The 27,770-nt window shown below is 44.5% G+C and overlaps 1 protein-coding gene across 1 annotated transcript; it reads right to left on the bottom strand.

The window, feature by feature from the left end:
* Positions 1 to 6,218: 6,218 nt before the first annotated feature.
* fdx1b (ferredoxin 1b) lies at positions 6,219 to 25,828 on the bottom strand. Its single transcript, XM_055643596.1, has 4 exons — positions 24,816 to 25,828; positions 10,879 to 11,003; positions 9,655 to 9,784; positions 6,219 to 6,521 (listed from the first exon to the last, which is right to left on the bottom strand). The coding sequence occupies exons 1-4, from the start codon at positions 25,196 to 25,198 to the stop codon at positions 6,407 to 6,409; spliced, it is 753 nt and encodes a 250-aa protein (XP_055499571.1). The 5' UTR covers positions 25,199 to 25,828; the 3' UTR covers positions 6,219 to 6,406.
* Positions 25,829 to 27,770: the final 1,942 nt, after the last annotated feature.

Below are 27,770 nucleotides of genomic sequence, written 5' to 3'. Positions count from 1 at the left end.
AGCGATACTGTGCAGAAACAGGCCCTTCAGCCACCGGGTTCGTACCGACCAGTCATCCCCATACAATAACACTATCCTACCCACACACACACACACACACTGGGACAAGTTACAATGATACCAAAGAAAATTAACCTCCAAACCTGTACACCTTTGGAGTGTGGGAGGTAACCGGAGCACCCGGAGAAAACCCACGCAGGTCACGGGGAGAACGTACAAACTCCATACAGACGACACCCGTGGTTGGGCCTCTGGCACTGTAAGGCAGCAACTCTATCGCTGTGCCACCATGCTGCCCTAGTTTCAGACAAGTTGTCAGACAAGAATCTTGAAATAGAAATTAAGAAAAGGTTCAGAAAAATAGTGTACATTTCATGGTCACGTTAGGAATGGAGGATGTGGTAAACATAATGCTTTTACGCAAAGGCTTATTCATGTTCCTCAAACTTTTAGTTCTCTTTTAAATGAAATTCTTCAAACCTCACTTGTAAGTGGATTGCTAAATGATTTTTTATTTGTTCATGATATGAGGCACATTCACATGACAGCAGAGTGGCCCCACTGGTGGAGTTGCTGCTTCACCATGATTCCATATTGTATCTTTAAAGTCTAAACTCGAAACGAGAATAGAAACACATTAATTTGAATTTCTTCTCTTATTCAACACGAGGCTCAAAGTGTAGATCAGAGCCAACAGCAAAGGGCAAAGGAGTCATTGCTAAGAGTTGGACACAGTGTAGCTAAATCTGTGGTGACTACACAGAGCTGAAACACAGGCAAGAGGCAGGAAATCCTGTCACGAGAATGAAAGGCATTGACCAGATGAAGCCCCGTGACCAGCTGAGTTCACACATAAGTTGAAAAAAAAAATGCATGCATGTGCTTTTTCTGTGCTGTTTTGCCAATACCATACTATTTACAGCCCAAGCCCCTGATCCACACAGCCCACCGTCTGGTTCTGCGAGAGGACACAACAGGTAGCTAATGCTGCCCCCTAGTGCTTCTCAAAGAAACAAACCCAGCAATCCAGGGTCGCAACAGAATCAGCACAAAACCACATTCACTGTCAATGATAATGGAGCAAGAGAGCGAGCAGAAGTCATCACCTCAATTCAATTTCCTCATCTCTTGATATAAGTGGCACAAGCAATTATAAATTTGCCAACCACCAAAATGGGAACAACCACACAGGTGTCATAGAAACATAGAAAATAGGTGCAGGAGTAGGCCATTCAGGCCCTTCGAGCCTGCACCGCCATTCAATATGATCATGGCTGATCATCCAACTCAGTATCCTGTACCTGCCTTCTCTCCATACCCCCTGATCCCTTTAGCCACAAGGGCCACATCTAACGCCCTCTTAAATATAGCCAATGAACTGGCCTCAACTACCTTCTGTGGCAGAGAATTCCACAGATTCACCACTCTCTGTGTGAATTTTTTTTTTCTCATCTCGGTCCTAAAAGGTTGCCCCCTTATCCTTAAACTGTGACCCCTTGTTCTGGACTTCCCCAACATCGGGAATAATCTTCCTGCATCTAGCTTGTCCAACCCCTTAAGAATTTTGTAAGTTTCTATAAGACCCCCCCCCCCTCAATCTTCTAAATTCTAGCGAGTACAAGCCGAGTCTATCCAGTCTTTCTTCATATAAAAGTCCTGACATCCCAATATCATTTTGTTTCAACTGCCAACTTAGGGTGGCACAGTCACACAGCGTTGTTGGTGCCTTACAATGCCAGAGACCTGGGTTTGATCTGCCAGGCAACATCATATCATCATGTCAGTCTCTTGAAAAAGCTTCGGCCCAGAATTCAGGCAGTATGAATGTACTTTGTAATAAAGATTCACCATTCATTTTTTCATAAGATCTGTTGCCTTCTAACAGAAATTAAACACCATCTTCGATCATTTCCATTCATCATACATTGGTTGCAGCAGATAGGCTATGTATCCTGCTTCCCGAGGACCTAAGTTTCAGAAGCAGAGCACATCTCTGAAACCAACGTATGTTGAGTGGAAATGACCGAGGATGTTGTATAATTTCTGCTAGCAGATTAATTCTGTACATGTGGACTACTCACCACCCTGCATGTGAGGTTGGAAGACAAAGGTAGCCTCGAAAGAAAGTGGAAATGAGGTAGAGGTGCAAGAGACTACAGATGATTCTACCAAGTCTTACAAATTATTTTGTTTTTAAGAAGGAACTGCAGATGCTGGAAAATTGAAGGTACACAAAAATGCTGGAGAAACTCAGCGGGTGCAGCAACATATGTGGAGCGAAGGAAATAGGCAACGTTTCGGCCGAAACACTTCTTCAGACTGAAGAAGGGTTTCGGCCCGAAATGTTGCCTATTTCCTTCGCTCCATATATGCTGCTGCACCCGCTGAGTTTCTCCAGCATTTTTGTGTAACTTACAAATTATTTTGTTGCCTCTCCAGCATTGAAGGAAATGCAATAAATTGACTTGTGTTTAAGTGAACATGCTTGGTATCTGGTATGAACGATTGAATAGCCAAATATTAATGAACAAGCAAGAAAGAACCAGGGTTAAAGGCTGTCTTTCATATCTTCAGGAAATCTCAAAGCACATCATTACCAATGATGTCGTTTTAACTTGAAGTATTTCAGTCTGCTGCTGTAAAATATGCTGACACAACGGCCAATTCATATGTTGCCATAACATAAATAACCAGGTAATTGTTGGGATTTTGTAATCAGAAAGATGAAAATATTATTACTCATCATTATGATCCAGGGAATTGGTAAGAAATTGTTGCAGTAGTTCTCATGTGCCGCTAAATGAGTAAAAGGTGACGTTTTTGTTTGGTAACCTCATTCCCTCTGCATGATGTGCTAAAACGGTGCTTGTCTATAAATTAAGTACCAAAACTTCGGCGTCGGCGTTCCACCAGCCCGGCGTGAGGGCCTGAACATCGGGCCACCCGGGGCGGCGACTGCGGGTGCTCGGAAGGCCCCGACCACGGGTGTACACGGAGGGGAGGCTGGCTGGACTATGGTGCCATCCTCACCTTGGTGCCATTTATGTTACGTTGTGTTGTGGACTTTCTGTGTTTGTGCTTTTTTTAAATTCAATTTCAATTTTATTTTTAATATGTTTTATTATTTATTTATTTTAAAAAAAAAATTATGATACTGCCTGTAAGGGAAATTCATATTGTTGTCTTAAATTGAGTTACCTACGTTTTAATTTTTATCAGCTTGATGAATATTGCTTACTGCTGGGGTGGGAGATTGCAACCTTCAAGGGGTCTGCCCTGTGTTCGACTAATGCAATCAACCTGGCGTGCACAATCAAGTAAGATCAAATAGAACAAGTTGTCCTACAACTTTAGGCTGTGCAAGCCATACGCAAGAAGAAGAAGAAGAAGAAGAAGAAGAAGAAGAAGAAGAATAATAATAATATATAGCTTACTGCTGAACAGTCTCTCTCACCCTAAAATAATACATTGTAGAGGATGGAGATTCTTCCTCAAAGTAAAAAATTGGTGCTGGATATTTATAAGTCATTCAGTCTTTTTCTTTTATCTCATCTGTTTCCCCAATCATCATTTTGCACTTTGTTAATCATTTAAATTCAATTTATATTTACTGCATTAAGTATCCTATCTTAGTCTCGGTGAGAATTCCTCGGCCTGCTTGGTTGAGGAACCATTGTGTTGTTGTCGTTCTAGCTCTTATTGTAATGTATGTACACTAGATAATGCCAGCTTGAACCGGTGGTAGGTTAGAGTAATTCTTTAATCTAGTATCCACAAAAACTTTCTACGTGGTAGCAAGCAAGATCATCTTTGACTAGACTTGTATATTCTGGTGCTTTTGAGTAAGAACTAAAAGTTAGTTACGACAAGAAAAGCTATTGTCCAATAGTCCAATTAGATGTTTTACATCAATCTGACGAGTCAGACATTTTAATACATACATTACCCAATGCCAATTTATTAAAATTCACTGTATGTTCAGTTACCTGAGGCCGTTGGGTCAGTGGGGAATGTATTGCCATTGAGCTAAAATATGGTCAAATTATGTCTATTATTTGGCTCCCAAGTCGTTTTACCAGTTCCATAGTTCTCCACATTGTTTCTCTTGAGATCATGCCTTCCCTAGCCAACAATGGACCTACCAGGCAACGCCCTTCCTGAGGTCATTTGCGGCTGGTGTATGCGCTGGTCGATGCGGACTCTGTGGGCCGAATGGCCTGTTTCCCCGCTGTATCTCGAAAACAAAGTAAAAAACTGTGGTGCTGAGATTAAGAATCAGCCATAAACTTATTGAACAAAGAGGCTGAGTGGCATGCTTCTGCTTTTTTACATTTTTACGTTTATTGCCTGTTGTCTCAAGTTGCTGCCAGTCAGGTTCCTTCTAAAACTTTCACCTCCTCTCTTCAACCTCTGCCCTCTGGTTTTAGACTCCCCTACCCTGGGAAAAAGACTGTGACAGTCTTATGACTCCCCTACCCTGGGAAAAAGACTGTGACAGTCCAAGTTAGCAGGTAGTGGAAGCAGATAGGGAGACTGACAAAAACCTCCAGGAACCGCACGGGAACCTTGGGTGGGGCGCAAAGTCTCCAGAGGTTCCCGTTCAGGTTTCCAAAGTGGGACAGGGGCATAAGTTAGCTCTGTCCGTCTTGATTTTATAAACCTCAATATGGTCACCCCTCAGCCTCCGTCACTCGAAGGGCAACAGTCCCAGCCTATCCAGCCTCTCATAAGGAGAGGCTTTGAATTATAAGAAGCCTCCCGACCCAACAACTGCCTTGCAAATCTTTCCTGTATCTTCTCTAGCATAATCACATCCTTCCTATCTCCATAGGGTGTCCACAACTGCAAACAATATTCCAGGTACAGTCTCACCAGCTTGTTGTACATCTGCAAAATGATGCACCAACTCTTGAACTCAGGGTCCCATTCTATGAAGACAATAGTGTCATTGCCTTCTCCATCACCTTGTCTACCTGCATCACCAAAACAGAGTGCTTTAAAGTATATTGGACATCATTGTCACTGTTTCTGTTGCTGTTACTGCTTTCTACATGCAGTTACCATATATATTGTCACTAAAAATATAGATTTAAATGTTGTCTTTAATAGTAATCTTCATCATTCTCATGTCTGGATTAAGTAAGTTAAAGGTGAAATGTTCAGTGTGTTTGCTTGAGTGGAACTCTCATGTTTAATCTCATTTTAAACGTGTTTGTAACTAGAAACATTTAGAATGGGGGTTGTTGGGGGTCATATGATAGCTAGTAATAAACAGTTTTACTTGTCCCAGCTTCAATGTTCAGACACTATTCAATTGGCTGACTCTCCTCCCTTTATAACAATGAGCAGGTAGTAGCCTTTCTGGTGTCCTGGGAGATCGTACAGTAAGTAGTAAAGAAATGTTGGGTTCAAACAAAAACTCAGATAGGGCCAACATTTGTTTTGGTAAAGTACCCAAAATTTCCATCTAAAATCTTTCTAACATCAAGAAGGGAGAGCACGAAATCCCATCTGTGCGAGAAAAAGCCAGTTCTTCTGGGCTCCTATTAAAGGTCAGGTATTGTGAGAGAGGGGAGTGAGAAACCGGTGACTTTAACAGAGACCGTCACAGGAATAGCAAGTTTGGCTTTTCACCCATTGTGCCGTAGATATGTTGCAAACATAACCTCACTCAAGTTTAGGACTTGCAATCATTGCCTTCTGTTGACTCAGTTGGGCCTACGATGCTGCCGGTTAATAAATGACACCATTTCTTTTGGTCACATAACGGCGCAGTACTTTAGACACTAAACTTTCACGTAAACGCTCTGGGCTCGATGCCATTTCAGAGGAACGGGAGGAATGTTTCTTTTGAAGCTAGCTGTGCAATGCATTTGGAACAGCCCACACCAGCTGATCCTAATGTATTACCTATGTCTGTGGCGACCTATTTGCCAAGGTCACAGTATAATTACAATGGGATATGCCGGTTGGATAGAACAGGAGGGGGTAGTGGGGGTAGAGGGTTATCCGACCCTTGCCGTTGGACAGGATCCAAGCAGATCCAATGCAGATCAATATGTGCTCCCTGATTATTTTGTCAATTTCATTTGTACATTACCCAATGCAAAAGTGCACATTCATAAACCATATGTGTGTGCATTTTACACCTGGCTGAGTAAGTACAGTAACTTTCAGTATTATTGACTAGTGAAATGCAAAAGCCCCAAGACCAAACCGTTTATGAAAGGTATCCTTTATGAAAAACTCAGTTTCTGTTGGAAATATTCTTGCTGCTGCAGCTTTGTCTGTGTCCTGGCTTGAATTAAATGGCTTGACATGGGGCTGTTCAGTGTATAGACTTTGTGAATTGTGATTGGAATCTGTTGCCGAGAGGGACAGTACAACTGGGACGGGCAGCCACTTTTTACAATTGTTCTTTTGCATCAGCTGCCTTTCGGACATCGGATACTTCTTTTGGTATTTTCACAGTAATTCCATCCAGTGACTTCTTCAGACAAATCTGACAACCCAGCCGAGACCTGTAAATGAGAATTGTGCGGTGAGAATATTATTTTCCATTTGTTTTCCCGCTTGAGGCCAAGATTACTGTGGTTTAATTACGTTTTCAGATCCTAATAAGAAATTGAGAAAGTAAGAATCCCGCACACCCCCAGATTCAGGGACAGTTTCTTCCCAGCTGTTAACAGGCTGTGAATTATCCCCTCAACAACTAGAGAGCAGTCCTGTGCTGCAGTCCACCTTATTGGAGACCCTCAGACTATCTTTAATCAGAGTTATCTTGCCCAAAATGTTATTCACATTATTCCTTTTATCCTGTATCTGTACACTATGGACGGCTCAATTGTAATCATGTATTGTCTTTCCCTAACTAGTTAGCACGCAACAAAAGCTTTTTTACTGCACCTCGGTACACGTGACAATAAACTAAACTAAACTAAAATAGAACAAGGGATAGAAGTTGGCCATTCAGCCCCTCGAGTCTACACTGGAATTCTGCATTGTTTCCATTTTCCTACATCATTCCCCTATTTAATGATACCTTTAGTATCCAAGAAACCAACTAATAACTGGCCTGAATATCCTCAATAACTGAACATCTATGCCCCCTGCTGGCAGAGAATTCCAAAAGGTTATCTGGAGACCCAAGGAACTGCAGATGCTAGAATATTGAGCAAAACACCAAGTGCAAATGCTGGAGTGACTCATTGGATCAGGCAGCATCTGTGGAGGGAATGGATAGGCGACGTTTTGGGTGGGACATTTGGACAGCCTATTTATTTCCTTCAAGGACAGGACAAGCTGGATGGAGGAAAAATGCTCCCAATTTTGGGGAAGTCCAGAGCCAGGGGTCACAGTCTAATATTAAAGGGTAGGCCACTTAAAATTGAGATGAGAAAAAACGTTTTCACCCAGTGTGTTTCAAATTTGTAGAATTCTCTGCCACAGAAGACAGTAGAAGCCAATTCACTGGATACATTTAGAATAGAGTTAGATAGAGCTCTAGGGGCTAGTGAAATCAGGGGATATGGGGAGAAGGGCAGGCACCGGTTACTGATTGCGGATGATCAGCCATGATCATATTGAATGGCAGTGCAGACTCGAAGGGGCCAAATGGCCTCCTCCTGCACCTATTTTCCATGTTTCTATGGAGGCCCACAGAATTATTGCAGGACTTTTGTGTCTTGTCCAAAGATTATCTACTCACCTTGTGAACAATTCTTTTGTGCTATCTTAGTCCCATATTGCTCTTTAGCCTGAAATATTAGTTGCTTCTCTGCCTGACAACAGACTGTTTCCAACTCTCTCTTTTTAAAATTTCAGATTCCCCATTTTTAAAAAGTAATATTTTTTTTACCCCCAATGCAGTTCTGAGAATCCACCCCTTAGTTCCAGCCTCTTTGCTGCTTGGCAGGACCATCTAACCAAGTCTCTTAAGGGTGTTGAACATTTTGGTGAAACCTCTAACATCTAATCCTTTTGTCCAACTTTGGTTGTGGCTAAAGGTTGTAACTAAGGCAGAATGAATAGGTGCTTGACCTATGGGAACAGTTGCTCAAGGCCACATCTCTTTTAAGTTAAATGTTTCTGATCTTTACTTGAGAAAATGAGTATAAATTCTGGTTATGTTTGTTCTACGGTTCTTTGATTTATACATTTTCAGTCAGATTCTGAGAGGGCCTTTTAATAAAACAACCTGATTTTCTCAGAAAATACTAAAAGTGTTCAGCAGATGGAGATAAACTGTGTTAACATTAAGTTAATGACCTTTCATCTGAAGGCTCATTGACCTGAAATGCTAACGTTGTCTCTCACTGCACGTCGCTCCCTGTTTGCTAACTATGTCCAACATTTTTCCTTGTTTCAGATTCCCAGTTACTTGGTTTCACATTTTTGCGTTTGTTTATAAGGAACTGCAGATGCTGAAGAGAGTTCCCGACCCAAAACATCACCTATTTAAGTTCTCCAGAGAAGCTGCCTGACCCACTGAGTTACTCCAGCATTTTGTGTCTATCTTTGACCATGTTATTTAGTCTGACATGCGATCATCCTTTCTTGCACAGAGCCTTCCACGTTGACACTTGCAATTTATAGAGACATACAGCATAGAAACAGACCCTTCGGCACAACTTGCCCACATCGACCAACATGTCCCATCTACGCTAGTCCCACCTGCCTGCATTTGGCCCATAATCCCTATAAACCTCTCCTATCCATGTACCCGTCTAAATATTTCATAAACATTGCAAAAGTACCTGCTTCAATTACCTCCTCTGGCAGCTCATTTCATACACTCGCCACCCTTTGTGTAAAAAAGTTGCCCGTCAGGTTCCTATTAAATCTACCCCCTCTCACCTTAAACCTATGTCCTCTAGTTCTCAATTCCCCTACTCTGGGCAAGAGTCTCTGTGCATTTACCCAATCTATTCCTCTCATGACCTTGTACACCTCTATTAGATCACCTCTATTAGATTGCGGGGGGATCTTATAGAAACTTACAAAATTCTTAAGGGGTTGGACAGGCTAGAAGATTATTCCTGATGTTCGGGAAGTCCAGAACAAGGGGTCACAGTTTAAGGATAAGAGGGAAGTCTTTTAGGACCGAGGTGAGAAAATCATTTTTTACACAGAGAGTGATGAATCTGTGGAATTCTCTGCCACAGAGGGTAGTTGAGGCCAGTTCATTGGCTATATTTAAGAGGAAATTAGATGTGGCCCTTGTGGCTAAAGGGATCAGGGGGTATGGAGAGAAGGCAGGTATGGGATACTGAGTTAGATGATCAGCCATGATCATATTGAATGGCGGTGCAGGCTCGAAGGGCCGAATGGCCTACTCCTGCACCTATATTCTATGTTTCTATGTTTCTACCCCCTCATCCTCCTATGTCCAAGCCTGCTCTACCTCTCTCTATAGCTCAGGCCCTCGTGTCTTGGCAACGTCCTCGTAAATATTTTCTGCACCCTCTCCAAATAACAACATCCTTCCTATAACAGGGCACCCAAAAACTGAACACAATACTCTAAATGTGTCCTCTTTTAATTAGAGACGGGCCATTACTTGGCTTGTTAGGATGTGCTAAAAGGATCTTGAAGAAAATGATACACAACAATCGCAAATCCAGAACATGCTCTACTCTGCAACATATTCCTTACGTGCTCGTCAATCCAAAGGCTAAATCCAACATGTCCAATTCTTCATCTGTTATCGTATCCAAAGTCTGAAAAGTCTCCTTGTCAAAGATTATATGACACGTTGAACAAGCCAGAGTACCTTCGCATGCACCTGCAGTAATAACACACAAGTTAGACTTCCTTTGCTCTCTTGCTGATAACCCACCATTCATTCACGGGAGCACTATTATTTATTAATGTATTTATTATTATTTAGGACCGAGATGAGGAAAAACCTTTTCACCCAGAGAGTTGTGAATCTGTGGAATTCTCTGCCACAGAAGGCAGTGGAGGACAATTCACTGGATGTATTCAAGAGAGAGTTATAGCTCTTAGGGCTGATGGAATCAAGGGTTATGGGGAAAAAACTGGAACTGATTTTGGATGATCAGCCATGATCATATTGAATGGTGGTGCTGGTTTGAAGGGCCGAATGGCCTACTCCTATATGTTTCTATGTTTCTAATCATAAGGTATGTCACCACTGAATGCTCTCATCGTGCTACTTGCATTTATGATATTATTTCTCAGGTGGAGTTGCTCCATGAATATTATTTGTGTATCTCTTGACTAGCTCCTACAGATACTAGGAAGATTACCAAACCAACTTCCTCATTGAGGCTAACTATACATTCACCAGGATTGGACGGTACACCTCTGCTCTGTTGGAAGTGCGGGAATTCAGCAAAGGTATTCATGCAAGGAGTGATTAGTGGGTGAAACAGTCCCCAAGGATGAGCAGCAAATTCATTCAAGAGTCTGAAGAAGGGTCTCGACCTGAAACATCACCCATTCCTTCTCACCGGAGATACTGCCTGTCCCGCTGAGTTACTCCAGCATTTAGTGTGTATCTTCACTCCAGGGATAGTTATGGCCTGTCCTGTGATAGCACAAGCAACTGCAGATGCTGGAACCTTGAACAGAACACCAAGTGCCGGAGAAACTCAGCAGGTCAGGCAGCATCTGTGGAAGGAATACACTGTGGTAGGATGTTTCATTTACCCGCTTCAGCAAGATGACTTGTCACTAAGGCGAGGTCCTGAAGGATTGAATTCCACAAAGATACTCAGTTTGAAACCAGAAAAAGGGAATATGGCATAAACCAGTTCTTTGAAAACTAATTAAACATAAAATGTCTCCCAATTATAGCATGGGATAGGAATACAAGTCGTCTACAAACTGGCATTCTGCATTTGAGTCACTCACCATATCCATCAATGTTTAAATTGTGGTGCATCACAACATCAAGCAGACTGTCGCCCTCCTTTGCCACCGCAGTTAGCTTCTCACTATGTCGATTGATGAAGTGGACTGTCAATTTCCCATCTGACCTGTTGGAACACGAAGCAAGAATGTCAATAAATCTCTGGTTTAGCCAAAACTGAATGTTCTACTTATCAATCATTTTAAAGTTGTAAGTGAAGGGAATATGATAAAGTATGGAGTAAGAAACATCCATTTTCTTCATGAGTCAACACCTGAGGGTGGCACGGTAGGGTTGCTGCTTTACAGAGCCCGAGACCCGGGTTCCATCCTGACTACAGGTGCTTGGCAGTACAGACATCGTACATTCTGCCTGTGACCGCGTGGGGTTTCTGTGGGAGCTCTGGTTTCCATCCACACTCCAAGGACGTACAGGTTTTTCAGTTAATTGGCTTCGGTACAATTGATAATTGTCCCTAGTGTGTAGCATAGTCTAGTGTACGGGTTGATCATTGATCGGCACGGACTTAGTGGGCCGAAGGGCCAGTTTCCATGCTGTACCTCTAAAGTAAAGTAAACTAAAATAAAGAGTCAGGTTCTTCCCAACATGGCCAAGAAATTTGTCTTTGGCCTGCAGTGTGAAATATGCCAGAGACCATGAGCTACTAATTCTCATCTCCACGTAGTCGATTCTATCAAAGTTAATGAAGAGCATTAATTCCCATGTCTCAGCTGTTGGGCCACAAACCTCATTAACTGCAAGTCAGCAAGGTGATGGGAAACTATGATTGTTCTTAGATTATAGACGACCTGGTCAGAACAGTGGCACTCAATGAGAGAAGCAGTTACAAAGCGAGGATGAACAATTGTGGGGCAATAAGACCAAGGCTTATCATGTGGTAGAGGAGTGATGAGTGGAATCTGGCAGGGATATGGTGTGTTGATCCTTCTGCTGCCGAGCAACACCTCAGGAGCCTTATTTTTAACCGATATACCTCCACATCAACATTTGCTTCATGTATTTGGACTCCAGATCCATATGCACCATAACAGCCTCTTCCCACAAAAATCTGAAATAAGCACCATTTCATGTGATGCATATATAATTCTACCTTTTTTTGAATAGGTAAACATCCATACAATGCTGGATTTAAACAGTAATTGTATTCGCCACCTCATGCCAAATACCATCCTTCTTTCTGCCCACCCAAAACAGAAAGATGTGGCTTCTGAATAAAGAATCCAAGTTCAGAACCATCAAAGACCACAAAGGTACTTATAGGGTGCACATTTTTTAAAATCGGTTCCTGGCAACTCGTGCATTGAACCATTGGTGATCAACTGTGGCCAACAGATTTCCATTTGGGATTGGGTAGGGAGGCTTCTCACAGCCCTACACTCAGATACATATTTTCAGATTGGTTTGGCTGAAGGCAGCTTAACCCCCTGTCCCACTTAGGAAACCTGAATGGAAACCTCAGGAGAGTTTGCGCCCCACCCAAGGTTTCCGTGTGGTTCCTGGAGGTTGCAGGTGGTTGCCGGAGGTTGCAGGTAGTGGAAGCAGGTAGGGAGACTGACAAAAAACTCCGGGAACTTCCGGGAACCTCACGGAAACCTTGGGTGGGGCTCAAAGTCTCCAGAGGTTTCCGTTCAGGTTTCCGAAGTGGGACAGGGGCATTAGTGTCTGAGCAACAATCCTTTGGGCAAGTGGGGCGGAGAGGCAAAGGTTCATTGCAACCATTGCAGGTCCATGCATGGGCTCTTCTAACAGGATAAATCCCGTACACTATTTTGCAGAAATGAAAGTGAATTATATTCAGTGCTCTGCCAAATAATGATCCCTTTCTCCAAACCTGTTGACCATGATCATATTAGTGTTTGTTTTTAGTGATGCAGCGTGGAAATAGATCCTTTAGCCCACGCCGACCATTGATCACCCGTATACTAATTCTATGTTATCCCATCCTACCCACTAAGGGCAATTTACAGAGGCCAATTTGATTAAAAAACCAACAAGTCTTCCACGTGAGAGGAATTGGGAAACATAAGTTTAGTTTAGTTTAGAGATACAGCGTTGAAACAGGCCCTTCGGCCCACCGATTCCATTCCGACCAATGATCACCCGCACACTAGTTCTATCCTACACATTTGGGACAATTTGCAGAAGACAATTAACCTACAAACCAACACGTCTTTGGAATGTGGTCGGAGACCAGAGCACCTGGAGAAAACCCACGTAGTCACGGGGAGAACGTACAAACTCCGTGCAGGACCAGTAGTCAGGAACTAACTCGGATCTCGGTGCTGTGAGGCAGCAGCTCTAGATTCAGATTCAGATTCAGATTCAGATTCAATTTTAATTGTCATTGTCAGTGTACAGTACAGAGACAACGAAATGCATTTAACATCTCCCTGGAAGAGCGACATAGCAAATGATTTGAATAAATAATAATAAGTGTCCGGGGGGGGGGTGGTGATTGGCAGTCACCGAGGTACGTTGTTGAGTAGAGTGACAGCCGCCGGGAAGAAGCTGTTCCTCAACCTGCTGGTTCGGCAACAGAGAGATCTGTAGCGCCTCCTGGATGGTAGGAGGGTAAACAGTCCATGGTTGGGGTGAGAGCAGTCCTTGGCGATGCTGAGCGCCCTCCGCAGACAACGCTTGCTTTGGACAGACTCAATGGAGGGGAGCGAGGAACCGGTGATGCGTTGGGCAATTTTCACCACCCTTTGCAATGCCTTCCGGTCGGAGACAGAGCAGTTGCCATAACATACTGTGATGCAGTTGGTAAGGATGCTCTCAATGGTGCAGCGGTAGAAGTTCACCAGAATCTGAGGAGACAGATGGACCTTCTTCAGTCTCCTCAGGAAGAAGAGACGCTGGTGAGCCTTCTTGATCAGAGTTGAGGTATTGTGGGTCCAAGAGAGGTCATCGGAGATGTTGACTCCCAGGAACCTGAAGCTAGAAACACGTTCCACCTCCGTCCCGTTAATGTGGATGGGGGTGTGCGTGCCACCTCTGGACTTCCTGAAGTCTACAATGAGCTCCTTGGTCTTCTTGGAGTTAAGGGCCAGGTTGTTGTCAGCGCACCATGCTGCTAAGTGCTGGACCTCCTCCCTGTAGGCCAACTCATCATTGTTGCTGATGAGGCCAATCACCGTTATATCATCTGCATACTTGATGATGGTGTTAGTACCATGTACAGGTGTGCAGTCATAGGTGAAGAGGGAGTAGAGGAGGGGGCTCAGCACACAGCCCTGTGGAACGCCGGTGTTCAGGGTGAGGGTCGAAGAAGTGTGCTTGTCTAACCTCACAGACTGGGGTCTGTTGGTTAGAAAGTCCAGTATCCAGTTGCAGAGGGAGGGGTCGATGCCCAGGTTACCGAGTTTGGTGACCAGTTTTGATGATATAATGGTGTTGAATGCTGAGCTGTAATCGATGAACAGCATTCTTACATAAGTGTCTCTGTTGTCAAGGTGGAGAGGGCGGAGTGAAGTGCCGTTGAGATGGCATCCTCCGTACTCCTGTTCTTGCGGTAGGCAAACTGATAGGGATCCAGTGTGGGGGATAGGCAGCTTTTGAGGTGTGCCAGGACCAGCCTCTCAAAGCACTTGGTGATGATGGGGGTAAGTGCAACTGGGCGGAAGTCGTTGAGGCTTGCCGCAGTGGAGTGTTTTGGCACTGGCACGATGGAGGTGGTTTTAAGGCAAGTGGGGACAACTGCTTGGGCAAGTGACAGGTTGAAGATGTCAGTCCAGACGTCTGTCAGCTGCGCAGCACAGGTCCTGAGGACGCGCCCGGTTATGCCGTCAGGGCCAGCAGCCTTACGTGCATTAGTCCTACTCAGTGCCACGTACACGTCGTAGGGGGTGAGTGTGAGGGGTTGGTGATCGGCAGGTAGCACAGCCTTGATGGCTGTCTCTAGATTGTCCCTGTCGAAGCGGCCATAGAAGTGATTAAGCTCCTCAAGGAAGGAGGCGTCGCTGGATGTGGGGGTGATGTTGGAGGGTCTATAGTCCGTGATGGCCTGGATGCCTTGCCACATGCGTCGGGGGTCGGAGTTGTTGTTGAAGTGCTCCTCAATCCTGAGCTTATGGCAGTGCTTGGCCTTCCTGATGCCCCTCTTCAGGCTAGCCCTGGATGAACTGTAGGCTCGAGCATCGCCTGACCTGAACCAGTAGTCAGGAATTAACTCGGATCTCTGGGTGCTGTGAGGCAGCAGCTCTACCGCTGTGTCACCATGCTGTCCTTCAATCTCCCAATAGCTGGAGATAGCTATACTTCCCTGCTTGTGTGAGTTTGTTCTATATAAACTAGATGTTACGTTACTGCACTCCGAAAACGACACTATTGCCTGTAAACAACTTTAGAATGATCTGAGGCTGCAGTATATGTTATATTTAGATAAGTCTTTGGTTTTTTGAGTTCAGAGATGAAACAGGAGACCTTCTTAATGTAAATTATTTGCTGGTAATATTAAGCTCCATCCCATAATATTCTGTGACTTCACTAAATCATGGTTTTGGCGTTATTGCCAAACAGATTTAGTGACCAATAAATCACCATTTGACCAGAAGTCATTGCCATTGTAGATTTATAGTAGTTTCAGGGCAAATATCCATCCTTGGAACATAGGATAAATAAAATATATACATTTCTACTGTTCTCAAGGGAAATGTCATGCTTTATTTTTGGTCAATGGGCTTCCTGCTCCCACTGTTAACTGAAGTGATATCTGTTTCTAACAGATTTGCCGAGGCCAGCTATCTGACTCAATTCAACATGAGAAGTCTCTATATATTTTCTGGAAACTAACTTCATTTTAAAACTAATTACGTACAAAAAGAAGACAGTGCCAAGGATTTTTTTCTGTGTTTAAACTTTGAATGTAAACCAGTTATCTGGCACATGCTGGGGGAATTTATCCTGGAAATCTTAGATCCGGAGTTTGCAGATGAACATACATGTTGGCCACTGCACACCAGTAGAGCACAAGGGCAGATAGATATGAGAGAGCAAGGCTAACAATGAAGGTGAACAGTATCGTCAGAATAAGGACAACGTCTAGCTATCTATCAGTTTGTATCCTGATAAGTTTAATACCAAAACCATGAACTATTGCCTTGAAAGCAAAGCGTTCTTTATCTGCAAGGCTGCCTGTAAAATGTATTGGTGATTCATACCAAAGGCAGGCAGTGAGAAAGTTTGTCATTATTATGCCTTTAGCGTGGAAATCCATGTAAGCTTGATAAAAATAGTTTGAGAGAAAAATACGCAGTTCAAAATGATTTGTATTGCCGCAAGATTTTCTTTTCCTGATTCAGTTTTCTCTGTGTTGAAGTAATTTCGATGGGTACCAGACACAGAGAGTTCCACTACCCTAGTGAAATCGAGCCATACAGCATGGAAACAGGCCCTTCGGCCCAACTTGCCCACACTGACCAACATGTCCCATCTACACTGCTCCCACCTGCCTGCGTTTACCCATATACCTCTAAACCTGTCCTATCCTTGTACTTGTCTACATGTTTCTTAAATGTTGCAATAGTACCTGCCTCAACGATCTCCTCCGGCAGCTCATCCCATACAACAAAATTGCAGCTGTTCATGCCTGAATCCTGAAAATACATGCTGACTCTCGAACTGAGAGAATGATTTGGGCTAATTCTTGGGCCATAACTATCTTATTTTTCCAGCAATCTATATGAACATTAGAAATCTCCTGGTATTGAGACAGTAGTGTCGTCAAATTTGCTGACGACACTACTGTGGTTGGACTTATTTCAAAGGGAGACGAGGCAGCCTACAGAGAGGAAGTCCTGAAGTTGACAACCTGGTGCTCAGAAAACAATCTGGCTCTGAACACCAGGAAAACAAAAGAGCTCATTGTCGACTTCAGGAGGCACAGCACCGACTTAGTCCCCCTACACATTAACGGCGAGTGTGTGGAGAGGGTCAACACCTTCCGGTTTCTCGGCGTCCATATCGCGGCTGACATCTCCTGGACGGACAACACGACAGCGGTCATCAAGAAGGCTCAGCAGCGGCTGCACTTCCTGAGGGTCCTCAGGAAGCACAACCTAGACTCTAACCTGCTGCTGACCTTCTACCGCTCGTCCATCGAGAGCCTGCTGACATACTGCATTACAGCATGGTATGGCAGCTGCACCATGGCAGACAGGGAGAGGCTTCAGAGGGTAACCAGGACAGCGCAGAGGATCATTGGTTGCCCTCTCCCCTCCCTGATGGACATCTACACCTCCCGCTGCCTTAGCAGGTCAAAGAAGATCACCAAAGACAGCTCCCATCCTGCGTTTGGACTGTTCGACCTGCTGCCCTCTGGAAGGCGCTATAGGTGCATCAAATCCAGGACAAACAGACTTAGGAATAGCTGCTTCCCGAGAATTATATCTACCATAAATTCAAATCCACACATGCACTGACTACACCGCCCAACACGGACTTCCATCTGTATATATGTATATATGTATGTAGCGCCGTAGAATTTGTGCACCTATTTCCCCCCCCCCCCCCCATCTCCCTTCTGTTTTGTTTTCTGTTTCTTGTTTTTTGTGTAAAATTGTATGTATGCACTGAGTACGAGCAGCTTTCAGTTTCACTGTACATGTATAGTGACAATAAATGGCATATCTATATCTATCTATATCTATATCTATCTATATCTATATCTATATCTATTGTTTGCAGAAGCAAAGAATGTAATTCACAATTGCCGATTATCTGACAAACTTGCAGACGTTTGGGATGTGGAAGGAAAATGGAGGGACTCGAAGAGTATGCAAACTCCACACAGAGAGCACCAAAGGTGAGAACACACCCAGGCCCTTGGAGCTGTGAGGTAAGAGCACTACCTACTAAGCTACTGTGTCACCCACAGATCGAGAGAGAGGATTTGATAGAAATCAAAATCTGGGGCCCAGAGATTGATTCAATTGCTCCAGCAGTTCTAGCACAGACTGGATGGGCTGAATGGCTCTTGAGTTTTGACCGAACATCAACAGTAAATGAAATCCATAATTTCCCATTTTAAATATATTATGGAAAATAAAATTCTGACAGATTGTTGTTTGCTCCAAAAGCTAAGTATTCTACATTCATGGACTATAAAGTCAAGAGTGTTTTATTCTCATATTGCCAAAATGGACCAAGGAAATACCCAAGATGGCACTGAAGCGTGGCCACTCTCTGCATGCTGGTCTCTGAAGTGGATCTGCTATCATTTATTACAATTGCTCAACTCTTTTAAATATCATAGGTTCAAAGGGTATTTTATTGTCACGTGCACCAATTAAAGTACAGTGATATTCTATTTACCATACAGTCATACTAACTACATAAAAGTTAGCATAAACATCCACCACAGCAGATTCCCCACATTCCTCACTGTGATGGAAGGTAATAAAGTCCAATCTTCATCACTCTTTATTCTCCCGCGGAGGGGGCAGTCGAACCATCCGCAGTCAGGGCGATTGAAGCCCCCACAATCGAGGTGGTCGAAGTTCCTGCGGCTGGAGCTCCTGAAGTCGGTCCCTAACCAAGTCCGCAGGCTCCCACAGATGGAGCTCCGAGGTCGATCCCCGGCAGAAACCGCCAACTCCACGGTGTTAACTCCTGCAGGCTTCCGAGGTTGGAGCTCCCAAAGTCAATCCTTAGCAAGAGGCCGCCAGCTCCTCGATGTTAGGCCGCAGTGCAGATACGGGGAAAAAAATCGCATCACCGTCGAGGTAAGAGAATTAGCCCAAATCATTCTCTTAGTTCGAGAGATTTAAGAATAATGAGTAAGCCATTTAGAACGGAGACGAGGAAACACTTTTTCTCACAGAGAGTGGTGAGTCTGTGGAATTCTCTGCCTCAGTGGAGGCCGGTTCTCTGGATGCTTTTAAGAGAGAGCTGGATAGGGCTCTTAAAAATAGCAGAGTCAGGGGATATGGGGAGAAGGCAGGAACGGGATACTGATTGGGGATGATCAGCCATGATCACATTGAATGGCGGTGCTGGCTCGAAGGGTCGAATGGCCTACTCCTGCACTTATTGTTTATTTACTTTTTTTTTTAATTCCCCCCCCCCCCACCCCCACATAAAGAAAAGCTAAAGAACACCAAAACATACATTTAACACATACGAAAAACAACAAAGAGGAAAAGGACAAGATAGACCGTTGGCGAGGCAGCCACTGTGGCGCCACCCGGTGGATTTTTTCAACTCTAACAACAGCATTTGTTCCTCTCTGTACACAGTGGACGGCTTGATAGTAATCATGTATTGTCTTTACGGCGACTGGATAGAATGCAGCAGAAAAGCTTTTCAGTGTACCTCGATACACATGACAATAATAAACTAAACCAAACCAAACTAAACTAGACTAAACCAAACTAAACAAGCACCAGGGATTGAAACTATTAAATAGATGAATACAGTGTGGAAACTGGCCCTTCGGCCCAACTCGCCCACACCGGCCAACCATGTCCCAGCTACCCTATTCCCACTGGTCTGCGCTTGGTCCATAACACTCCAAACCTGTCCTATCGATGAACCTGTCCAACTGTTTCTTAAACGATGGGATAGTCCCAGCCTCAACTACCTCCTCTGGCAGCTTGTTCCATACACCCACCACCCTCCGTGTGAAAAAGATACCTCTCGGATTCCTATTAAATCTTTTCCCCTTCACCTTGAACCTATGTCCTCTGGTCCTTGATTCCCCTACTCTGGGCAAAAGACTCTTGTGCATCTACCCGATCTATTCATCTCATGATTTTGTACACCTCTATAAGATCTCCCCTCATCCTCCTGCGCTCCATGGAGACCCAGCCTACTCAACCTCTCCCCATAGCTCATACCCTCTAGTCCTGGCAGGATCCTCATAAATCTTTTCTGAACCCTTTCAATCTTGACAATATCTTTCCTACAACATGGTGCCCAGATCTGAACACAATATTCTAAATGCAGTCTCACGAACGTCTTATACAACTGCAACATGACCTTTCAACTTCTATACTCAATTATCTGACAGATGAAGGCCAAAGTGCCAAAAGCCTTTTTGACCACTTTATCTACCTGTGACTCGAACTTCATGGAACCATGCACCTGTACTGCTAGATCCCTCTGCTCTACTACACTACCCAGAGGCCTACCATTTACTGTGCCCTTGTTCGACATCTCAAAATACAACACCTCACACATCTCTGTATTAGATCCCATCAACCATTCCTCCATCTACCTGGCCAATCGATCCAGATCCTGCTGCAATCGTTCACAGCCATCTTCACTATCTGCAAAACTGCTAACTTTTGTATCATCAGCAAACTTGCTAATCTTGCCCCGTATGTTCTCATCCAAATCATTGATGTAGATGACAAACAGTAACGGGCCCAGCTCTGAACCCTGAGGCACACCACTAGTCACAGGCCTCCATTCTGAGAAGCAACCTTCCACCATCTGCTTTTTCCATCACCATTTTCTGCTTCCTTCCATGGAGCCAATTTGCTATCCATTCAGCTATCTTTCCTTGGATCCTATGAGATACACTTTGTTCCATTGCATAGCATTAGAATCAGCCTGGTACTTCATGGACATCATCAAAAGCAGCCACGTGAGGCGCTGCGTCAAGAATGCAGCATCTATCATCAAAGGTCCTCTTAGCACTGCACTGCACCAATCTGGTAGGAGGTATACAAGCCTGTTGTCCCACTCCACTGGCTTTAGGAACAGCTATTTTCCTACAACAATCTTGAACTGACCTACACAACCCTAATCCTACCTCAGCAACAGTACACTGCACTACAGAACAGAACTACTGCACTACACTGTCTTGCACTGCAGTGACTTGCTTTCTAATTGTGTTTTGCACTAATATCTTGTTTTTGCAGACTTCTTTATTTTCACAGTCTTGTATAATTTATGTACAATTTATGTTTCGTCTGAGTCTATGTTTGACAGTATCGCTGATACAGCATAGAAACAGACCCTTCGGCCCACCATGTCCAGTTCACACTCGTTCTATGTTATCCCACTGTTGCATCAACTTCATACACACTCTGGGCAATTTCCAGAGGCTAATCAACCACGACTTTGGGATGTGGGAGAAAACCGGGCACCTATAGGAAAACCACGCGGTCACAGGGAGAACGTGGAAACTCCGCACAGATAGCGCCCGAGATCTGGATCGAACCTGGGTCTGTGGCACTGTAAGGCAGCAACTCTACCTTGCCACTATGCCATCCACTATGAGCCTGTGATGCTGCTGCAAGCAAGTTTTTAATTGTACCTCTGCAGACAATAAACTCAATTCAATGTAACAAAGAATAGAATCGGGTGTAGCTTAATCAGCCTTTTGGACCTGATCCACCGAGTAACACACTCAAGGCTGATTGAAACATTACAAACTTGTTCCTGCCTTTTCCCATATTTCTTGATCCTTTTGACATTGAATAAAGGCCAATTAATCTATTATTGTCAGGGTCACCTCCTTTAATATTTAGATATGTAGATGATCACGTTCAGGGGAATTTGTTCCCTTTTAGACCTGGTGTATTGCCTGGCAGTGTTTTTTTTTAAATTAAATCTGTCTTCATTCAGTTTCTCCCTCTATTAATTTGCGATCAGTGATGTTTTAATAGTTTATAGATGAAGATTGTGGTGTAGAGCCAAACCAGTTTGGAATGGCAGTTGTGTGTTTTGGGCATTGATATTTGCCGACAAAACCATCAATGCAGATCTAAGAGGGAGCAGAGTTAACAAATATCAGATACATTGGAAGAGAAAGTTTGGGAATAGGAGTTTAGAGATACAGTGCAGAAATAGGCCCTTCAGCCCACCTAGTCCGTACCGACCAGCGATCCCCACACAATAACACTATCCTGCACTCGGGACAATTTACAGTTTATACCAAGTCAATCAACCTACAAACCTGTACGTCTTTGGAGAGCAGGAGGAAACCAAAGATCTTGGAGAAAATCCACGTATGTCACGGGGAGAACGTACAAACTCCATACAGGCAAGCACCCGCAGTCAGGATTGAACCTGGATCTCTAGTGCTGTAAGACACCAAGTCTACAACTGCACCACTGTGGAGGTACAGAGTCATAGAACCATTCGGCACTGATTCAGGCCCATTGGTCAATCAAGCACTGTAAATTACCCCTGGCGTGGATGAATGATTGAATCTGGGACAGTTGATGGGAAAGAAGAGCGAATAAAATAGGATTAGAATAGAATTAGCTTAAAGTGGAACTTGATTTTCAGTGTGGAATGTTCATAGATTATAGGAGCAGAATTAGGCCATTTGGCCCATCGTCTATGAATCTATGAAAAATAGGGCCCTGTGCCCTACCTAATGAAGTAAAATATTCAAATACTTTCTTAACCACCTTATCTATCCTTGGTACATCCTTCAGGAATCCTTGTACTGGTAAACCAAGGTCCCAGGTTCCTCGATACGCACAAAAGCGCATACATTCCTTGCGTCTGTCCTAACCTTACTAGACCTCCCATCACACAGTTAAAAATTCCATCTGCCAATGCTCTTATCGATTCCTCCATCTCATACTGAAGCCTGGCTATCCTCCTCATCATCATCAACAATCTCAGGGACAGAACCCTTTGCAAGGATGTGGACAATTAAAGGGTGAAGACAATTGAGTCAAAGTGGCAGGAACTGACCATTGGGGAATTTCAATTTGGTTGGCCAACATCTTTCAATTTGGTTGGCCACACGCTACCAAGCTCAAAATTCCAAACCCTGAGCTAGGTTTTGCTACGATACTCTGGCATAATGCCCTGGAATCATCTGCTAGAACTTATACCACTCCAGATTCTGGCACAGACTCAGAATAATAGGACGCACCTTTAGAAAGGAGATTCCGAGGAATTTCTCCAGCCAGAGGCTGGCGAATCTGTGCAATCCATTGCCAATACGGCCATGGAGAGCAAGGCTATGGATATTTTTAAAGATTGATAGGTTCTTCATTAGTAATGGGCCTGTCCCACTTAGGCGATTTTTTCAGTGACTGTCATAGTCGTAGCAGGTCACCGAAAAACTGGCGACTGGACCAGCCTACGACAATGTCTACGACAATGTCTTGAACAACCTACAATCTAGTTAGCTACGGCAAAATACCGACAAACCGCTGACCCATTAGGATGTCCACCTACGACCACACCTACGACAACCTACATCCACCCGCGACAAGTTAGTGGCAAACTCTGTTACCTTGCATTGATCAATGAAAATGAATGTTTTAGAAACTTGTCACTTCTGAATGAAATTGGGAAGGTGTACTGCCCACTTCTGGTTGCAATCCACATTGGCATCTTCAATGTTCAATCAGGGCTCGATCTGCATCTAATGATGTCCATTGTAATGTAAAACACACTACAAACCACCCACAAGTTCGCAAGTTATAGGAGTAGAATTAGACCATTCAGCCCATCTTGTCCACTCTGCCATTCAATCATAGAAACATAGAAACATACAAAATAGGTGCAGGAGTAGGCTATTCGGCCCTTTGAGCCTGCACCGCCATTCAACATGATCATGGCTGATCATCCAACTCAGTATCCCGTACCTGTCTTCTCTCCATACCCCCTGATCCCTCTAGCCACAAGGGCCACATCTAACTCCCTCTTAAATATAGCCAATGAACTGGCCTCAACTCACCAGACCTGGGATGGCAGGACTGTCATATGAAGAAAGACTGGATAGGCTCGGCTTGTACTCGCTAGAATTTAGAAGATTACATAGAAACATAGAAACATAGAATTAGGTGCAGGAGTAGGCCATTCGGCCCTTCGAGCCTGCACCGCCATTCAATATGATCATGGCTGATCATCCAACTCAGGATCCCGTACCTGCCTTCTCTCCATACCCCCTGATCCCCTTAGCCACAAGGGCCACATCTAACTCCCTCTTAAATATAGCCAATGAACTGGCCTCGACTACCCTCTGTGGCAGAGAGTTCCAGAGATTCACCACTCTCTGTGTGAAAAAAGTTCTTCTCATCTCGGTTTTAAAGGATTTCCCCCTTATCCTTAAGCTGTGACCCCTTGTCCTGGACTTCCCCAACATCAGGAGCAATCTTCCTGCATCTAGCCTGTCCAACCCCTTAAGAATTTTGTAAGTTTCTATAAGATCCCCTCTCAATCTCCTAAATTTCTAGAGAGTATAAACCAAGTCTATCCAGTCTTTCTTCATAAGACAGTCCTGACATCCCAGGAATCAGTCTGGTGAACCTTCTCTGCACTCCATCTATGGCAAGAATGTCTTTCCTCAGATTTGTAGACCAAAACTGTACGCAATACCTCAGGTGTGGTCTCACCAAGACCCTGTACAACTGCAGTAGAATCTCCCTGCTCCTATACTCAAATCCTTTGAGGGGGGATCTTATAGAAACTTACAAAATTCTTAAGGGGTTGGACAGGCTAGATGCAGGAAGATTATTCCCGATGTTGGGGAAGTCCAGAACAAGGGGTCACAGTTTAAGGATAAGGGGGAAGTTTTTTAGGACCGAGATGAGAAAATCATTTTTTACACAGAGAGTGGTGAATCTGTGGAATTCTCTGCCACAGTAGGTAGTTGAGGCCAGTTCATTGGCTATATTTAAGAGGGAGTTAGATGTGGCCCTTGTGGCAAAAGGGATCAGGGGGTATGGAGAGAAGGCAGGTACAGGATACTGAGTTAGATGATCAGCCAAGATCATATTGAATGGCGGTGCAGGCTCGAAGGGCCGAATGGCCTACTCCTGCACCTATTTTCTATGTTTCTATGTTTGACTAAAGAAATTCCTCCTCATTTCCTTTCTAGAGGTACATCCTTTTATTCTGTGGCTGTGGCCTCTGGTCCGAGACTGTCCCACTAGTGGAAACATCCTCTCCACATCCACTCTCTACCCAGGCTTTGTGCTATACAATCGGAAGGGTGCCTCACCTGCTGTTCCTGGATGTAGTTGACAGACTCACAAATCGTTTCTGTTGCACTGTTGCATCCACTCCGGCACTCACGGCACGTTGCGGTACGTGGGGAACTTTAGCTACCGGCATCCCGCTGAAAAACCGCGCTCGCCCACAAAGAATCCCACACAGAGATTGTGGCCTGAGAACAGCATGGCCGATCATACCGAGAAATCTCGCTGAGAGTTTGCTGCTGTTGTTCTGGACGGTCTGTGGATCTTTTCCCCTGTGCCTTGTTTGGAGAGCAAATAGACTTACATAATAATTAAGTGAAAGGGGGTTGGGCATGTCGGATTTGGCCCCAAGGTTAGAAAGTGTTGCAATTGTAATAGATTTGTCCGTTCTTTTTATCGCTGTCATTCTGTGCTGGTGCCAGAGAGAGATAAGCAAAACTAAATGTGTGCTGTAAATCTGTGGAGCTGGAGAGGAGCACTAAATCTGCCAGCAATTGAAAAGAAAACAAAATACAGATTAACGTGTCAAGCAAGGACACTTTATCGTGAAATGTTGGTGGTTAGAATGGGGGTCTGCATCTAAAACATTAGTACACCATTTACTCCCACATTTGCGTCTGCTGTGTCTGTAACTCTAAAGTTATCAGTTTTGATGTGGACAAAATAAAAACTGTGCGCTAAAGCCGTGAAGTTATTACACAAATGGTTACCATGGATTTTATTTTCATTGCCATTGACTCCGGCGTTAACCTCATTTTTAGGTAGTAATGGAAAAGGACTTCGCATTCTGCCCTGAGCCACTCAAATGGAATGTTCAAGGCCAAGTTTGCAGACAACACAAGGCACCAGGCCAATGCCAGCTCCTCATGCGAACTGGACTACAACGAATACTCAGAGCCGAACAGAGGATTTGTTTAGGAATGAACGTTGCACTTAAGTTTAAATGAGAAAACTGTACGATACAGTAGGTTCCAAGAACGGAACTAACTATCAAAACATGGAGGGGACGGGGGACACAATTATTTGGCGGCCGCGCGCGCATGCGCACACTCACACACGCGCGCGAGGCTTCGGAGACTCTATCCAGCGCTAAATGCAGCTCAACTCTGCCTGTCTCACTGGGTTAACTAACAGCCCTGTCTGGACTGACGGGACACCAGCACTGGCCATATTTCCCGCAAGCCCGGGCAGGTTAACCTGGCGGGGATATCGTCCACCTCTCAAAACATGGGGGGGACGTGTCCCCTCTGGCCCCCCCCTCCCCGGGTTTTCCGCCCCTGGTGGGTTCTGCAAGTGAGAAGATAAAGCACACACACCAGCATTTCCATCAAGTAGCCCTGGTCAGAACACTCTTAGGATCCGCATGATAGATCTGTCTGCATTTTCTCGTTCTATGTTCCTACTTGAAATTTAAATCTTTTCTGTCTCAATGCCAGATTGAGAACATTTTCCAACCAGTCTGCTTTGATTGCCAACCCATTCACCAGCCTATTCCTTCCCTCCAGTCTGCACCATTGTCACTGGTGTACCATTGTACACACATGACTATGTGGCTAGGTTCAGCTCCAACTCAATAATCAACTTTGCTGATGACACTGTGGTGGTGGGCCTGATCTCAGACAACGACGAGAAGGCCTACCGGGAGGAGGTGGCTGATCTAGCACTCTGGTGTCAGGACAACAGCCTCCTCTTGAACATCAAAAAAACTAAGGAGCTGATCATGGACTTTAGGAGGGCACATCATCCGAGGACGTACACTCCATTGAGTATAAATGGGGATACTGTGGATAGGGTGAACTGTTTTAAATATCTGGGAGTCCACATCTCTGAGGATATGACATGGGCATCACACGCCTCAGCACTCGTGAGTAAGGCAAGGCAGCGCCTTTACCACCTCAGGCAATTGAGGAAATTCAGAGTGTCTCCGAGGATCCTCCAGTGCTTCTACTCAGCGGCTGTGGAAAACATCTTGTCCGGAAATATTACCATCTGGTTTGGGAATTGCTCTGCCCAGGACAAGAAGGCTCTGCAGAGAGTAGTGCGTTCGGCCGAACGCACCATGGGTACTTCACTCACCCCCCTGCAGGAACTATACAACAGGAGGTGCAACTCCAGAGCCAATAAAATCATGGGAGACCCCTTCCACCCCTGCAACAGACTGTTCCAGCTGCTGCGGTCAGGCAAACGCCTCCGTTGCTATGCTGTGAGAACGGAGAAGTTGAGAAGGAGTTTCTTCCCAGAGGCCATTCGGGCTGTAAACTCCTATCTCATTGGGGACTAACTTTACTGAACCTTTTTCCTTCCACCCACAATATTTAACATGTAAAAGAATATGTGATTCTGTTTGTAGTTTGTTTGGTTGTTTGTTTGTTTGGCTTTTTGTACAAAGTCCGCGAGCATTGCCACTTTTCATTTCACTGCACATCTTGTATGTGTATGTGACAAATAAACTTGACTTGACTTGATTGTGGCAGTCTACAGCATTACCATTGACGAATCATTGCCACATTCTGCACCTTTACCATTGGTGTGTAGGAAGGAACTGCAGATACTGGTTTACACTGAAGCCAGACTCAAAACGCTGGAGTAACTCAGAGAGACAGGCAGCGTCTCTGGAGAGGAGTGGGTGGTAATAGACAATAGACAATAGACAATAGGTGCAGGAGTAGGCCCTTCGGCCCTTCGAGCCAGCACCGCCATTCACTGTGATCATGGCTGATCATCCACAATCCATACCCCGTTCCTGCCTTCTCCCCATATCCCCTGACTCCGCTATCTTTCAGAGCTCTCTCTGACTCTCTCTTGAAAGCATCCAGAGAATTGGCCTCCACTGCCTTCTGAGGTAGAGAATTCCACAGATTCACAACCCTCTGGGTGAAAAGGTATTTCCTCATCTCCGTTCTAAATGGCTTACTCCTTATTCTTAAACTGTGGTCCCTTGCTCTGGACTCCCCCAACATCGGTAACATGTTTCCTAC

Source organism: Leucoraja erinacea, chromosome 12, assembly GCF_028641065.1.
Source record: "Leucoraja erinacea ecotype New England chromosome 12, Leri_hhj_1, whole genome shotgun sequence".
In the NCBI taxonomy this organism is placed as follows: Eukaryota; Metazoa; Chordata; class Chondrichthyes; order Rajiformes; family Rajidae; genus Leucoraja; species Leucoraja erinaceus.
This window is presented reverse-complemented; position numbering and strand designations above follow the sequence as displayed.